At 40.1% G+C, this 18,273-nt stretch overlaps 1 protein-coding gene across 1 annotated transcript in view; it reads right to left on the bottom strand.

Moving 5' to 3' along the window:
• PTGES (prostaglandin E synthase) overlaps positions 1-15,318 on the bottom strand; it is a 42,852-nt gene extending 27,534 nt beyond the window's left edge. Inside the window, exon 1 of the mRNA XM_044661331.1 lies at positions 15,308-15,318. Within this exon, the coding sequence (XP_044517266.1) occupies positions 15,308-15,315 (8 nt within the window). The 5' untranslated portion in view covers positions 15,316-15,318. The remainder of the gene's footprint in view (positions 1-15,307) is intronic.
• Between the last annotated feature and the right edge of the window lie 2,955 nt (positions 15,319-18,273).

The following is an 18,273-nucleotide window of genomic DNA, read 5'->3' as shown; positions in this document are numbered from 1 at the left end:
AAATATTTTTTTGTCAGTCACATCTGACTTTGTGACCTCATGTGAGGTTTTCTTGGCAAAGATACTGAATTTTGGGGCAGCTGGGTGGCTCGGTGGATTGAGAGCCTGGCCTAGAGATGAGAGGTCCTGGGTTCAAATTTGACCTCAGATATTTCCTGTGTGACCTGGGCAAGTCACTTAACCCCCACTGCCTAGCCACTTAACCCCCACTGCCTTACCAGTCTTCTGCCATAGAACCGATACACAGTATTATTGATTCTAAGACAGAAAGTAAGGGTTTCAAAAATATATACCAAATATATACCAAAATAAATACCAAATTTGGTTGTCCTTCTCCAGCTCGTTTTGCAGATGAGGAAACCGAGGCAAATGGGGTTAGTGACTTGTCCAGGGTCACACACCCACATCTTAATTAAGGCCTCCACACTGAATAAGTTAGCTGCCCCTATATTTTATTTTGGATATCTAATTTTCTATTTGGGGCTCCATTTTACTACGGGCTAATCAGATGCGCATTCTTGCCTTAGTTTCCCTTTCTGTACAAGAAAGTTTTCAGCCCCAATCACCCCTGCGGCTCCTAAGCTATCCGGCCCCGCCCCGCCCCCACCTCATAAGTCATGAAGTTCTCATTAGCCGACAAAGGCTGGCCCCCACGGCAGTCCACCTGACCCACTCTCCTCAGGGCCCAACGTCACCTACCTATTCATTGATCTCAGCCCCTAAAACGCAGACCAAGAGTTGGAAAACCGAACCCAGGAGAAACCTCACCTCACGGAGCCAAGTGGTTGCCTCCCTTTCCCTTAATATACCCCCTTGGCCCTGCTCTGGGCCCCAGGAAACCCCTGGTCGCCCTGTGATTGGTCGTTTTGTTGCTAGGCAGAACCTGGAGCCAAAGCTGGTCAGGGCTCGCACCTAGCTCTCCTTGCTAGCCTTCCTTCATCAAAGGAGGGTTAATAACGGGAAGGCACCCCGCCCGCGGTCCGGTCAACTCTACCTGCAAAGCCCCCCGCAATGGCGGGTGCGGGGCGTTGGGGAAGCCCACACCACTTGTTCTTGGTTCTCTTAGAGAAGGTCACCCGTTACTATGGAAAAGCAGACTCAAAAGGCAGGCCTCAGGGTCAGCAAGACCTTGGGTTGAGTCCATCTCTAACCCACGCCCCTAGCGACACATTTAACTTCTCCATGACCCCAGGCAGCTCACTGACTTTATTTAAGTTGCAGACCAGGCACCCTAAGACTTAGGGCTTGGTTGAATTGTATTAATCGGTGAGAGCCATGTATACCTCTGAAATCCCAAGTCAACACTTGGGGGGGGGGGGGAGGGCGGGGAGAATAGGGATGTGTTGGATGGCAATTAAAAACCTAAAATTTTATCGATTCCATAATGGGGAATTATTAGCGTCTCATAAATGTCCATTTTCTCTCACACACATGTACAATTTCTCCACTACTGAAGCCTCTCTCCTTAATAAGTCTGACCTCTTGGTCCCTTTAAGAAAAAGAACAATTGTTTTTGCCAAGAATCCCCGGCCAGCTTATTCTCCTCTTGTATCTGCTGCAGATCAGGCAGCTTTTTAAATGGTTTGAAATTGGGAGAGGCTGAACTCTCTGGCCCACCCAAAGAGAAGTTGGCCACACCTGAGCTATGAGGGCCACCAACCCCCAATGTTTCCCTAAGTGTGTTGTTACTCCTCTGAACCCTGAGGGCCTCTTTCCAGAGAAGAGTATGCAAAACAGTGGCAGGAGGAAGAAAGATCCTTTCCAGCCTCTCCCCTAGGGGCAAAAGACTGCAGAAGGGTCCCTATTAGATGCCCCTAAGCGGTAATGGTGGCATCCCTAAAGAACAAGAATTACCTTGGAAGCACTTCAATGACTGTGATAAGCACAAAGTCTTAGGGAGCCTACAGAGATTGCAGCATATTAATTTATAAATAAAGGTTTTCTGGCTTAGTGGGAAAAGCTGAGGGAGTGGTGCTTCTTTCAACAACACATTTCCTAAGAATGCTCCCGAGTGAGAATCAGGAAATCCAGCTATGCCACTGACTGGGAAATATCTGAAAGATATCCCCTCTGTGCCTCAGTTTCTGCATCTAGAAAATAAAGGGGTTGGACTCACCAGTCATTTCCTCCAAGCATCCCTAAAAGGTGGCTTCTAGCGCTAAAATCCTGTGATTCCAATAGGTCAGAAGAAAGGCCATACTGGGAACTCTGGGTAAGGAGTGTGTCCAAAGAAGGACTGAGGATAAACAATAGTATCAAAAAATTGTCAGCATTCTGAGGTCTATAAACTTAAGTGGGTTTTTGTTATTGTTGTTGTTGTTTTGTCATTGAGAGCCATGCACACCTCTAAAATCTCAAGTCAACACTGGGGGAATAGAGGGGAAATATGGAGATATTGGATGACAATTAAAAACTAAAATTTTTAATAAAAATCAATAAAATAAAAAACTTTTTTAAAAATGCTTTTGGTGTTTACCCGGGGCCTCTTCCTTAAAAAGGCAGCAATTCATGTCATAATATTGGCAGTTATGGCTCCAGATTATCCAGCCTGGGGAACCTCAGGTCTCTGACAAGACCTCATCTGTGGTTTCTGAGGCTTTTACCTCCCAGTTGTTTTACTGCTACTAATAGTTCCAATTTACTGGGAACTTTCACAATTCCAAAGTCCTTCTCATTTGAGCCTCATATTATTATCCCAGTGAAGATGACCAGGAAAGGGTTACCATTCCTGTTTTATAGATAAGGGAACTGCTTGGAATCACATTGAGGAGAGGAAATTTATTGGCTCAATCCCTAGGACAGGGCCCAGCTGGATGGGTGGAGGGTGAGAAGTTTGCTTCAGCATAAGCCTTTGTCCAAGCATTTCCAGGAGACCAGACTTTGCCAGAAAAGCTGGGCCTAGAGAGAAGTTCCTGGTTTGAAAGTGGAGAGAAGCGGGAAGCTAGAAATGAGATCTCTGCCCAGCCTTCCCCCACCTCCTGCTCCAGACCCTCCATTCTTTTATTTGTGCACAGACATCTCCCCTGGTCCATGGTTGTCCACTTGAGGCCTTCGTGCCTTTGGAACACATCAGGAATCTATTTCCTGGAGCAGCCCTGAGAGAGTTGATGTCACATTCCTAGGGAAGGACTCAGATGGAGCTCCCAAAATCAGCCTGACCACAGTTTTCCCAAATAGATGGAACATGTCAAAACCTTCCAATTTGGGGGAAACAAACCCCATAGGAGTCAGGAAGGCTCATTTTCTTTCTCCTGAAGTTTATGATGTCATTCAGATCTCAAGGAACATAACTTCCAGTCATGAAATTACAGTATTTCAGGAATGGGCATTTTAATAAGTAAATATTTGTTTAGAACAAAAACTTTGACATGCTAGAGGAGGCTGAAATGGTAAAATTTATCTTTTACTTCCTGGAGACAGGAAGACTTGAGTTAAAAAACAACCTTAGACACTTACTAGCTTTGTGACCTTTGGCAAGTCACATAACCTCTATCTGCCTCAGTTTCCTTATCTGTAACAAGGAAACCTACCTCCCAGGATTGTCATGAGGATCAAATGAGATAATGATTGAAAAGCTTTTAGCACAGTATCTGGCACATAACAAGCTCTATATAAATGTCAGCTATTATAATCAATATTATTATTATTTTTAAACCTTTACCATCCCTCTTAGAATCAATACTAAGTGTTGGTTCTAAGGCAGAAGAGTAGTAAGGGACAGACAATGGGGGTTAAGTGACTAGCCCAGGGTCACACAGCTGGGAAGTGTCTGAGGTCAAATTTGAACCCAAGACCTCCCATCTCTAGGCCTGGCTCTCAATCCACTGAGCCACCCAGCCGACCCCTGCCAATATTATTATTATGACTTTGACTTCCTCTCTGACTTTAAAATCCCATATTGCTTGAAAAGCAGTTTAAAAGAGTAGGTAGAATTCACATACTTTAGAAGACAAGTTCAGATCCTGCCGTTGGTATTTGCTAGCTCTGTGACATTAGCCAAATAATTTCACAGCCTCAGTTTCCTCATGCTTAAAATGAGGATAATCATAGCATCTCTTCATAAGATTGCTATAAGGATCAAGTGAAATTTTATACATATATACATATAGAATACATATACATGAATCTATGTATATCTATAAATGTATCTATACATATATAGAATATGTATATACATATTAATCTATATGTGTATATATGTACATATACACATATGGGGCAGCTGGTGGCACAATAGATAGAGCACCAAGCCTGGTCTCAGAAAGACTTGTTTTTCTGAATTCAACTCTGACCTCAGACTTGTTGTGTGGCCCTGGACAAGTCACTTCACCCTGTTGGCATCAGTTTCCTCATCTGTCAAATGAGTTGGAGAATGAAATGACAAACCACTCTAGTAGTTTTGCCAAAACTCCAAATGGGGTCATGAAGAGTCAGACACAAGTGAAATGACTAAAAATAAACAAAAATTATATACATACACATATACATGTACAAATTATATCTACGCACATACATACACGCATATATAACCTTGTAAATATTTAAGTACTCTAATACACACTAGCTATTATTGTCATTCCTGTTATACTCCAAACTCAAGGTATTACTCTCCCATCCCTCCCCACTCCAGTTCTCCAGCTAAACCATTCTGCTTCCAGAAGCACTCCATGCCCTTAGCCTTTCCTGACCCCTTTCCCCATTAAAACCTACCTAGCCTCAGTACCACTCAGAAGGCCCCGAGCTCCACTCATAAACTACTTCTCGTTCATGCGTTAAATTTATCTAATGGTGCTAATGGATTACTGTCTTGGTAACATGTTTGTATTTGAAGAACACATTTATTTTAACAGGGTTCTGTTGAAAACTAACAATTTTAAGGAGAATTTTTAAGGAGAAAGCTCCTTAATCAAATGACTTTCATCAAGAAGGTGAAGTGAGGGGCAGCTGGATAGCTCAGTGGATTGAGAGCCAGGCCTAGAGACTGGAGGTCCTAGGTTCAAATCCAGCCTCAGACTCTTCCCAGCTGTGTGACCCTGGGCAAGTCACTTGACCCCCATTGCCCACTCTTACCACTCTTCCACCTAGGAGCCAATACACAGAAGTTAAGGGTTTAAAAAATAAAAAAAAAAAAAGAAGGTGAAGTGAGTGAAAGCAGAGCAGCCTCAGCTCTCTCATAACTATTTGAGCAAGAATTAAAGAAAAAAAATGCATTTGATACTAAGAAATGATCAAGACATCCATGCATTTTACCAGGCTGGGTCCACATAAAGTCCACCCAGCTGGGGGACTTTAGCTCATGGAAACCTTTTAGCTGAAATCTAAAGATTAAAGCTCTAGACCAGAGGCAAGGAGATGGGAAATCAGACCAGTCCGAGTCACTGAATCAGATGGGAAGGGTTTGATTGTGAGCTGCTTGAGGGCAGAGACTGTCTTTTTTGTATTTGTAGCACCAACATTTAATTTAAATGTTTAATTCATGTTTATTGACTTTTTTTTTTTTTACTATTAGGACATGACCTGGGTCAGACTACTCCAATGTAGGCCACCTTACCCCACATTTACCACCTGAGTTGGCCAATTGCTTCTAGGGTACTTTAAGAAGGAAACCTTATTACTCAGATCATCTGTATCAACACCAAAGAAGGCCTGCTATTCCTTCTAGAAGTACACAGAGTCTGGCCCCAATGCAAAAATCCTCATTTAGGATGTAAGGCTGAAAAAAAATTAGTAAATATAAAAAAAACACCAACAATAAAGAAATATAATAGAACCAGGAATGCTAAAGATACATAGACAAATTCTATCATATTGTTGTGGGGGGGCTTGAAGTGAATCCCTGGGATTTGGGACAGGTACCCTTTGCAAGAATGCAAGGCTCCATAACTTAGCTTAGAAATAAAAAGAGAAATTTATTAATTTGGAATTCATGTTGAAATGACAGAGAAGACAACAAAAATGGGATATTGCCTCTCCTATTGGAGACGTGTTCTGGACTTTTTATTGTCTTACAATACCAGGGGGCTACATGCCAAAGGAAGAAGTAATGGAATGAGGTTAGGCAGGATTGGGGGATGTTTGTTATCTGACTGAGGTTTGTGTCCCAGAGTGACCATCATAGTTTAGGGGATGAGTAGATGTCTTAATTACAACCTGATGGTATCAAAACATGGCCTGGAGGTGTATCTTGTGTCCAACTCAAAATCTAGGGGAGAATCCAAGGAGAAGATTCCTCTCAGGGGGTCTTTTCTTATCATGAGTCTCTGAGGCCCAAAGTCACCTTTTCCTCAGCATTACAAGAATAACAAGGAAGGAAAGGAATTTTCCTGCTTACAGTTTGACCTGAAGTACTTCTAGGATTTGGGGTCTTAAAGCAGAGAAAATTACAAATTTACTCCATGCTCTCTTGAGATTTCCAGAAAAAAAATTAAGCAAGAATTTAAAAGCAATCATATAATTAAAATGAGAGAGCTAGAGGAAAAAATGGGAAAGGAAATGAGAGTTCTATGAGAAAAATTTGAAAGGAGAAGGAATAGCTTGGTATAGGAGGTACAAAATCTCACTCAAGTAATAAATAGACTTCTTGAAAATCAGATCGAATTGATAAAGATCAACGAATCCATAAAAATTTTTAGAAAAAAAACGAAAACTCTGAAAAAATACCAGAAATGTAAGATATTTCCTACCAAAAATGACAGATTTGGAAAATGATTCAAGGAGAGATAGTCTAAGAATCATTGGATTTCCCAAAGACCTTGATAACAAAAAAGCCTAAATATTTATTTCAAACAATTGCAAATGAAAACCTCCTGGACCTATTAGAACTAGTGAGTAAAGTGAAAATAGAAAAAAAAAGGTACTCATTACCCTCTGAAAGAAGCCCCAAAGTGAAAACACTGGGGATTGTAATAGCTAAAATACAAAACTTTTCAAGTCAAAAAGAAAACTACTGAAAGATTTAAAAAGAAAGAAGTCAAGTAACAAGGACAGTAGGTTTGAACAAGACCTGGCAGCTAAATAATAAAGATGAGGAGAGCTTGCAATATATTTCAGAAAGAAAAACATAAAGGCTCAAAACCAAAAACGACTTACTTGACAACCCTGAGTAAAATCTTAGAGGGGATGGTGGGGGGGAACGGAGGAGGAGAATGAAGGGGGTGCGGTTGGCAAGTGGCTGGGAATAGATCTTTAGGGAAACAGAGAACTCTCAAATATTCCTGATGAGACCAGAGCTGAGTAGAAACTAAAATGAAAACAAAGAAGTCAAGAGAAAAACAAAAAGATTTGATTTACATATGAGTAACTGGAAGGAGTTATGTGATTATAAAGTATATATATAATTATATATATATATTCTAGTAGGAGTTAAGAAACAAGTTTTCCCTTGGATCTCTAATGTATTCAGGGGTCTTAGAGGGAGCAAATAAGACAAAGCACCTGGGAACAATTTTGCTCTATTTTGATTACTTTAGGAGAAAAGAAGAAAAAGGAATTTACAAAAGAAGAAAGATGAAGGGAGGAATTTATTATCTCATGTAACTAGGGTATGAAAAAAGACTATATACACATAGAAAAAAGATTGAGGGAAATGAGCTACTCATGAACCTTATTTCCATCTTAACTGAACAAAGGAAGGTTGAATATATATACATACTAAGTTTGATGTAGAAATACATTCAACTGAAAAAGGAAATCAGGTGGAGAGAGGGGGAGACTAAAAAGGGTGGCTTTAGAGAAGTCACAAAGTCCACCTATGGAAGGTAGAGTTTGAAGGGAAAAGTCAAAGGAAAGAACCCATGATCAGAAACTGGGCAAAAAGAGGAATAGTGAACTGGAATCAGATTGGATAAAATATATATGAGAAGTGTTGAGCACATCTTCTCTTGTCAACATGGAATCTAGAAACCCCAAACTTGTAGCCTAGTAAGATCTGATGAACCCCAAGTTTTAGGACTAGCTTCTAAGTTGGAGGCCCCGAAGCTTGTACTTGTTCCCTGTTCCTGTGAGAATACACCCTGAAGGGAATCTCAGGCTAGAAGTTTCAGACTGAATAATGGACCCTAAGGTAAAGACCCTTCAGGTGGGGCCAAGCCCAAGCCAATTGACTTCTTGTCTCCAGAAGCCTCTCCCACTGTATCACACCCTCCTTTTGAGGATCAAACTCAGGACCTTCAGTTTAAGAGACTGTGCTAAAGAGTCACTCATCAGTCTCATAAGCTGAAGGTGCTGAGTTCAATCCCCCAAAGGGGGATGTGGTAACGATGGGAGAAGCTTCTAAGGCAAAAATACCTTAGGATCTATTATTTATGGATGGGATGAACACACCCATAAAACAGAGGCTAACAGTATGAATTAGATAGCAGAATCTAATAACATATATATATATATATTTTTTTTACAAAAAACACACTTGAAAACAGAAAGATTCATATCTTTGAGTTAAAATAAGGGATTGGCGTAAACTCTATTATGCTTCAGCTGAATTAAAGGAATCATGGGTAGTAATCATGATCTCAGATTACACACTTTAGGTAATTAATATTATATGTGATATATGTACACATATGTATATGGTATATAAAAGGTACACATATGTATATGCTAAGTGACATGCACCTAAATATTTTAAAGAGAAGAAAGAAATTAAAGCCCAGAGTAGAATTTTTAGAAAAGCTAGATTAGATCTCTGGTGATAATTGAATTGTAACAAAAAAAAGAATATATGTTTCTCAGCTGTGCGTGGCACCTTTCCAAAGATTTTCCATGTATTTCAGCATAAAAACCTCACAAATGAATACAGAAAAAAGCAGAAATATTAAACATATTCTTTATTGACTATGGTGTAACAAAAATCCTATTAGGACCTTTAAAAGATCAATAACGAAACTTTGAAGAAAGAATTAAGAATTAGTCCCTATTGCTAAGTCATCTGAGGCGGATGGATCTACTGAGTTCAGGAATTTTGAGCTTTAGTAGGACTAGGGCCTATTGAGTCTCTACATATTGGATCTGGCACCAATTTGGCGAGATAAAATTTGTAAAGCACTTAGCACAGAGCCTGGCACAAAGTAGTCATAGACATTTAATAAATCTTAACTCTCTTCCTTCAGGAGCAAAGGGCCACCAGGCCACTCTAAGGAGGAATGAATAGGCCCAGGCTGGAAAAACAGAGTAAGTTAAAGCTTCCAGGACGATCAGTATTGGGACTGAAATAATGTATAGCCGCTACATTTACAGCCTGGCCAAGATAGGAAGACCCAGTCTCAATAAATAAAGAGACAGACAGAAACGGAGAGACAGAAAGAGAGAAGTAAATGAACTAAAAAGAAAAAGACAACTCTAAAAAATTGGTGGTCAAAGAACAAATTATAGAAATAATAAAGAACATCATTAAAGAAAATTATATTAATGAGACAACTTTGCCAAATGAATGAAATGCAGTCAAAGATATTTTAAGGGAAATTTTAATATATCAAAACATTTTCATTAATGAAAAAGAGACAGACTAGATCAATGAATTGAGCATAGAACTAAAAACCTTAAAAAAAAAACAGTAAATTTTAAAAACTCAACTAAATGTCAAAATATAAATTCTGACAGATTAACAAAATCAAAAGCAAAAATATCCACTTAATTGATAAATAAACCCAAAAGCAGTTTAAAAAAAAAAAGTAAAATGGATAAACTAGCTCCTCTGACTAAAGAGAAAAGGAAAAGTAAATTGCCAGTATCAAAAGTAAAAAAGGAATAGTCACCAGAAATGAAGAATAAATAAAATTAGAAACTATTTTTCCCAATAATGTACCAACAAAATAGAAAATTTAAATGAAAAGAATGAATATCTAAGAAAATAATATTTTCATGTTAATAGGAAATTTAATTAGTAGGCATTTATTATGGAAGTTGGAAGGGCCTCCAAAAGCCATCCAGTCCAACCATTTAAGTTTACACTTCAGGAAAATGAAGTCTAAGATTGCCCATGGAATAAATTCAAGAGGTTGGATTTGAACCCAGATCCTCTGATTCAAGAGTCAGTGCTTTTTCTCCTATACTACACTGCTGCTTGGCCTAACCTCTCAGCTTCATTTTCCTCATCTGCAAAAAGAGGAAAAAAATATTTGTCATGCCTACCAAACAAATGTGATGAGCCCAGCCTGATTGCATTTGAGTAAGAGAAACATGCTATAATCTTCTAAATGGGAAGACTCACTCCTCCCTTCCTCTCTGGGAATAGGGAGAGTGTGGGAATTGGGGGGAAGGGGGAGAATCAAAATGTGGCCCATAAATGTTGGTCTCCATTCTTTTTTTCTTTGTATTTGTTTTTCTAGATAAAAGAGAATTGAAGATAGTTCCAAGGCTTCAAAGGCTCCAACCTTCTGATCTTTAAAAAGTCAAAATGGTGAGCCATCAGAGGTCCAAGGGCCAAAATCCAAGCTAGACTGTGGGACTAACCAAGCTTGAGGCTATCAGCACAACTCAGTACTGAGTGAGTCCCCAATTCTAAGATGCTAAATACGACAAACTAGGGAATGACTCTATTGACCAACTATGACAAATTCAGAAGTGAACTTGGTGGGGCAAATGCTTGGGGGAAACTGCTGAAAGAATTCCCTAAATACAAACTCCTAGGAACATTATAGCTAAATTCCAAATTCCCAGGTGAAGGAAAAAATATTGTAAACAGCCAAAAAGAAACAACTTGAATACCATGTACCCAGAGTCAGTATAACATAACATTTAGAAGCTTCTACATTAAAGAATTTAAGGGCCTTGAATATAATATTCCAGAGGGCAAAGGAGTTAGGACTACAACCAAGAATCACCTACCTAGCAAAACTGAGTATAATAAAGGGAAGAATGAGCATCCGATGAAATGGAGGACTTTCAAGCATTCCTCATGAAAAGACCAGAGCTGAATAGAAAATTTGACATTCAAATACAAGACTTAAGGGAAGCAGAAAAAGATAAACAGGAGAGAGAAATTCTAAAGGATTCAGTAAGGTCATATTGTTTGTACTCCCACATAGGAAGATGATACTTGTAACTCCTAAGAAATGTTTTATTATTAGGACAATTAGAAAGAATATACATAGATAAAGGGCAAGGATATAAGTTGAATATGATGACATGACATCTAAAAAAAATAAAATTAAGGGATGAGAAAAGAATGCATTGGGAGAAAGAGGAAGAAAGAGGTAGAATGGGGTAAATTATCTCACCTAAAAAAGGTATGAAAGAGCTTTTATAGTTAGAGGTAAAGATGGGGGGGATGAGAGAAGTGTTTGAACCTCACTCATCAGATCTGGCTCAACGAGGGAAGAACTTACACCAGTGATTCCCAAAGTGGGCACTACCACCTCCTAGTGGGTGCTGCAGCGATCCAGGGTGGGGTGATGGCCAGAGGTGCATTTATCTTTCCTATTAATTGCTATAAAATTTAAAAAAATTAATTTCCAGGAGGCTAAGTAATATTTTTTCTGGAAAGGGGGCGGTAGGCCAAAAAAGTTTGGGAACCACTGACTTACACACTCAATTAGGTATAGAAATTTATCTTACCCTACAGTAAAGCAGCTGGGTGGCTCAGTGGATTGAGAGCCAGGCCTAGAGACTGGAGGTCCTAGGTTCAAGTTCGGTCTCGGACACTTCCAGCTGTGTGACCTTGGGCAAGTCACTTGACCCCTATTGCCCACCCTTACCACTCCTGGGCCAAAGACTGTCCCTAGCCCAGATGAAAAAGGAGGAGGGTTGGGCGTGGGGCTAGCAACCCCACCCTGTAAAAACTACATCTGCTAAAGAAACTGCAACCCAAAGTAGGGGCAGCTGGGCTAGCTCAGTGGATTGAGAGCCTGGCCTAGAGACGAAAGGTCCTAGGTTCAAATCCGGGCTCAGACACTTCCCAGCTGGGTGACCCCGAGCAACTGTGTGACCTATTGCCTACTGGTTGTGGCCCTATGCTCCTAGAATGGAGTCCCAGGATAAAAAAAAAACAAAAACAAAAACAAAAAAAAAAACAGTAAAGCAGGAGAGGAAGGGAATAAGTTAGGTGGGTAGAGGACTGATGGAAGAAAGGGTACATTGAGGGAGGTAAAGCAAAACACTTTTGAGGATAAGCAGGATTAAGGAGAGAGATTAAAGTAAATGTGGGAGGAAATAGGACTGAGGGTAATATTCAGTAATCATAATGATGGAAAAAAATTTACAAGTCTCTAATAAAGGCTTTATTCTCAAATACATAGAGAAATTAGTTAAATGTATAGGAATATAAGTAATTGACCAGTTGAAAAATGGTGATGGATATGAATGGGCAGTTCTCAGACGGAGTTAATTAAAGCTATTTATGGTCATATGGAAAGGACTTTAAATCAATATTAATTAGAGAAATGCCCAATAAAAACAATTCTGAGGTATCACCTCACATCTATCAGATTAGCTAGTATGACAGAAAAAGAACATGACAAAAATCAGAGGGAATGTGGGAAAATTGAGTTGTGAACTGATTCAATCATTCTGGAGAACAATTTGGATTTATGCCCAAAGGGCTATAAAACCATACATACCCTTTGACCCAGAAATATACTATTACTACATCTATAGTCCAAAGACTTAAAAACAAAAAAGGAAAAGGACCTATATGCAAGAAAAAATTCATAGCAACTCTTTTTGAGGTGGCAAAGAATTGGAAAGTGAGGAGATATTCACTAACTGGGGAATGGTTAAGTAAGTTGTGATATATGATTGTAATGGAATACCATTGTGCTAAAATGATCAGGGGGATTTAAAAAAAAAACAACCTGCTTAGACTTAGATGAACTGATGCAGATTGAAGTAAGCAGAACCAGGAGAACATTGTACACAGAAATAACAACAATATTATACGATACACAACTGTGCATAATTTAGCTATTCTCAGCGAGATAATGATTCAAGATAATCCCAAAGGACTCATGATAAAAAAAAAAAAAAAAGCATCTACTTCCAGAGACAAAAATGATGGAGTCTGAATCCAGACCAAAGCATACTATATTTCACTTTCTTTCTTCATATTTTTGTTTAAGTTTTCTTCCACAAAAGGAAAATATGGAAAAATGTGTGATTACACGTGTAAAAGCTATATCAGATTACTCACTGTCTCAGCAAAAGGGGAAGGAAGGGAGAGAGAAAATTTAGGAATCAACTTAAAAATTCAAATGTTAAAAACTGTTTTTACATTAAACTGGGGAAATATCAAATACATATGTATATATTTAATATAAACAAAAAACTGCCTTAAGTTTTGAGCCCACTCACCATAAGGACCATGGTAGTATAGGGGAGTGTGCATCTCTGGGTGCTGGGGAGAAAAATGCATTTACTTCTGTTCTGCTGTATTTTCTCAGCAAATAGCCCTTTGTAAAAACCAGCTGATGTCAATCGGCTAAATGATGCTGGGACACTAATTACTGGTAATTGATATTAGTGAGAATAGAATAGGGACTTGAATCACTAGCAATAAAGATACTCCAAACCCCTCAGAGATACCATTGGGACACAATGGGGAAAACCTTTGTCAATGTGGATTTTTCGATGACTCAGTTTACCCTTACCTTACTTTTGAAAAACCCCCAGTGCCAGACAACCCTGTTTTGTAAAAAATGAAATGTTAAGTACTTTTGTTTGCTTTTGAGGCTTCTCTATTGGGTTAAAGTTTCTTCTCAGGAAGCCCAGTTTGACCTTTGGATTTAATTTGTGACAGCTGACTGTTCCCTAATACCATAGCTGCTAAATGTTAGGCGGTCTACACACACCTATATGTGGTTAGTCTTTGTAGGCTTCCCAAAAGGCATAAAGAGACTCATTGGGTTCAGTATCTCTTCAGAGTTGGTATTAAGAGCTGTGTCTTCTCTGAGAAGAGTTAGGACTTAGCACAGTGCTTTCTCCCAGAGCTCTCTATGGTAGCCAAAATGATGAGCCTGTTCCTTTTTCCTGATTGAAGAGTGGTTTTTCTGACTATTTGGTAGTTCTGTATTTATTTACAAGTTATCACCTTCCATGGGGCACCCAACTCATAGTATGGGTGGAAGTTGGATTAAGAATCAGCTGGGTAGCTCAGTGGATTGAGAGCCAGGTCCTGGGTTCAAGTCTGACCTCAGACACTTCCCAGCTGTGTGATCCTGGGCAAGTCACTTGACCCCCACTGCCTAGCCCTTACCACTCTTCTGCCTTGGAACCAATACACAGATTGATTCTAAGATGGAAGATAAAGGTTTAAAAAAAAAAGAATCCCCAGGCCTTATAAGGTTAGACAAAGTGGTCATAAAAGAGGAGGACGGGAGAATTCTGGTCTAGAAATTCAAGCAAGGGAAAAGGAGTAACTTTGTAGACAGTGTAACTTGAGAAGGTACTCTAATCCCTCCTATTTAGGGTGTTAACAGTTAAAGTGACAGCGTCAAAACCAGACATTCCAAAACTGGTACTTTACCGTACTCATTCATGCTCCCTGCCTTTCTTGTTCTCCAAGAATCCCACCCTTCATAATGCTTTTTGTAAAAAATACACTGAAAGAAACAAGTAGGAAGAGATGGTAGATCTAGTCAGAAGACGGGCAACAATACCAGCTATCTGACTCTCAGTGAATGGCATAACAACATTTTCTTGAGTACATAAACTGCTAAAGCATTCATTTTCAATTAAAGGCATTCGATTCAATCAGTTTTAACCCCACCCCCCCTGAACCTTGAGACGCAGCTCTGAGCTCACACAATAGAACCAGGTAAAATGTTGAGCAGTTGACCAGAAAGTACTACTATTGCCACAGTATATTTCTCATAAGAATCTGAAAAAACCAACACGTCTTAGAAGAAAGGATTTATAAGGCTTTTTTTTTTAAATCCTTACCTTCCATCTTGGAGTCAATACGGTGTATTGGTTCCAAGGCAGAAGAGCAGTAAGGGCTAGGCAATAGGAGTCAAGGGACTTGCCCAGGGTCATACAGCTGGGAAGTGTCTGAGGTCAGACTTGAACCCAGGACCTCCCATCTCTAGGCCTGGCTCTCAATCCACTGAGCTACCCAGCTGCCCCCCTTTATAAGGCTTTAAAGGAAAGAAGTGAGAAAAAAAGGAACATTAGAAACAGTGACTAGCAAATTGTGCAGGCTATGATGCCCAGTTCTGTTCATTTAGAATTGTAAGACTTCGTCAGAGGTTTTTGAGAAAAAATCGATGCTGGCATCTGTCTCCTACAGTGACGGACAGAGGGTTGCTGCAGGCACCCTCCCCCTAACCCGATCCTCGGCTTCCAAAAACATCCACCATCTGACCTTCCTGATTCTTACCGGGTCATGAAGCTTTTAAGACTTCGTAGGTCTGAGCTCATCCTTCTGTCAATTCTTAGATGCAGGAGGCTTCAACTAGTAGTGATTTCTGCTCCTTCCTTGTTCTTATGGTTTTTCTCTCTGAGGCATGACTCAGGGAGCGTCACAATTGGAGGCTGTTCACGTCCCCACCTGACCTAGGGGTCATTGTTTTCCTGACTCAAACCACAGAGTTATTATGCTGTCTGCTTTCCCTCTATTTAATTTCCTGCTTTCACAAGAGCTCAGACCGAGAGGTACAGGGATGCCCAGTCGAGTTCCATTTTCAATTTCCTAACTATGTTCAGGGTCTGGCTTCTGAGATTACCCACTGTTATTTCTCAAGGGCAAGAAACTGCCAACTCTCATGCCTCAGGTTCAAGGTCATCAGGCCAACTCTAGGCAAAATGGATCTTCAGAGACTCCTGAAACTTCTCATTTCTTCTTTTCTCTAAACCAGTGATTCCCAAACTTTTTTGGCCTACCGCCCCCTTTCCAGAAAAAAATATTACTTAGCGCCCCCTGTCACATACTATCACCACCCCCTTACAGTTATTCACTGCCCTCAAATGTACCTGTGTCGCTGCAGCACCCACCAGGGGGCGGTGGCGCCCACTTTGGGAATCACTGCTCTAAACCAAAGTTTTTATTAGCCTTAATTCCCTGTCCCTGTCTTATTTCTCTTGGAGGACAAAAACTCCATATAACCCAGTCTCACTCATGTATTGGTGAGTAGGTGTGTACTTTTTTTTTTTTTTTAACTCTTACCTTCCGTCTTGGAGTAAATACTGTGTATTGGTTCCAAGGCAGAAGAGTGGTAAGGGTAGGCAATGGGGGTCAAGTGACTTGCCCAGGGTCACACAGCTGGGAAGTGTCTGAAGCCAAATTTGAACCTAAGACCTCCCATCTCTAGGCCTGGCTCTCAATCCACTTAGCCACCCAGCTGCCCCCAATATTTGTTTTTTTTAAAAGAAGGCTTAAATGTTTTTTTTTTTTATTCAAACAAATAAATTCCTGATAGTGTAATCTGGGGAATCACTGTAGGACATCTGAGAAGAGGGGAACAATCCTTTCCACCTTCCCTGGTGATTGCCTCTTCTACCTAAATTTAAAACACTAGCCCTAAAGGTCACAGGCAATCTGACTCCTCTTTCCTCTCTCCCCTCCCCCCCCCCATATATCTCTTTACTAGTTCCCCAGTTTGTTTTTAATTAAATCGTGGTAGGGCCCTATTTTTGCTGCCACCTGGTGGAGGCTTCCACAGCTTACCACTGTCCCCCTAAAAATCCTATCTCCAACTAGTTGACTTCAAGTCTTTGAAGGTCCATCATATAAAAGAAGGATTAGACTTGTTCAAATGGACTCAGAGTGCCAAAATAAGTGCAAATAATAGAAGATCAAGGAAAATCAAAAGATTGAATGGACCCTGACAAGTCACTTAATCTCTGCTTGACTTAGTTTTCTTAACTGTTAAATGGAGACAAAAAATAGTGTCTACCTCCCAGGGTTGTTGTGGGGATCAAATGAGATATTTTAAATGTGCTTAACACAGTGCCTGTTACATAATATTCAATTAAAAAATTATTGTGCCTTTCCCATCGCCACTTAAAAGATGGTAAGCTTCTCATAGTTATATGCTAGGAGCTAGGATGGCACACTAAAGGATGCTCTGCCCCGCCCCCCAATTTCTACACACAGTCACACACAAAGAAAATAAATCGCCTGAAGACAAAGGAAAGCTGGAGAAATATGTCTCACTGGGGTAAGAGGAGAGAACATCCCAGGCAGCATAGCATCTGTAAGAATCAGCAAAATTTGGAGCAGCCCCACAAATGGCAACTCTACCAGAGGCAACAAAGCTGCAGAACAGAATGCGCCCAACGTGAGCCATTCCACACAGGCATAGAACACATAAACTTTCATATGGAGCCCTGAGGCCAAAAGGTAGCAGAGAAGGAGAACTAGAACCTCTGTTTTCACATCCACATAGCAGCAGAGTACAGGGGGTACAAGGCAACAGAGAAGGGCATCTGGAACTACAATAACCTACACACTCCTTCATGGCAGCAGAGGTGGAGCCCAGAGTAAGGGACTTGCCAAGGCCAGGCCACTTGGCAAGGGGAGAGAAATAGCAAAGTAGGGTCGGGTTGGAGGCAGCCCACAAAACAACAGTGGAATTGGTAGCACAGGGTTCATATAGCTGCAAACCTCCCCAGAGCAAGCCAGCAGGGTCACCTCCTCAGCAGAAAGACTGAGACTAACAAGAACAGTGGGGTCTTCCCCTAGTATAAGAGAAGAGTACTCTGTAAGCTTGGAGCAGTGAGCCCTCTACCCCAGGAACAGAGAAGAACCTCAACAAATAGATAAGGTAACCAGAAAAATAAATCTGGAAAAATGACCAAAAGGCAAAATAAAACCTGACCTTAGAAAGTTACTTTAGTAAAAGGGAAGACCAAAATACAAACTCAGAAGAGTATAATAGTGTCAAAATGAAGCATGTAAAGTCTCAAAGGAAAGTGTGAAAGGATGTCAGGCCTGAAAAAACCCCTGGAAGAACTTGAAAAGAAGTTTAAAAAATAATAATAATAGAATTGAGAGAAAAATTCAATAGCTGGGCGAGGTGGTGGCAGGATTCACTGAAGAACTTCCTAAAAATTAGAATAGGTAGAAAGGAAAATGAGACACAAAAATATTTTGAAGAAAACAACTCCTGAAGGGATAGAATGGACCAAATGGAAATGTAGGCCAAAAAACAAACAAACAAAAACCACAGAAGAAAACAATTCTTTAAAGAACTCAAAAACTCAAGGAAGAAAATAATATTCTAAAAACTAGAATTGGACAAATAGGAGTTTAAAAAAAAAACATAAGACATCAAAAAACAATAGAACGGGGCAGCTGGGTAGCTCAGTGGAGTGAGAGTCAGGCCTAGAGACAGGAGGTCCTAG

Source organism: Gracilinanus agilis, chromosome 2 (genome assembly GCF_016433145.1).
Source record: "Gracilinanus agilis isolate LMUSP501 chromosome 2, AgileGrace, whole genome shotgun sequence".
NCBI lineage: Eukaryota > Metazoa > Chordata > Mammalia > Didelphimorphia > Didelphidae > Gracilinanus > Gracilinanus agilis.
Note: the sequence above shows the minus strand (reverse complement) of the source record. Positions and strands in the feature narration are given on the sequence as shown.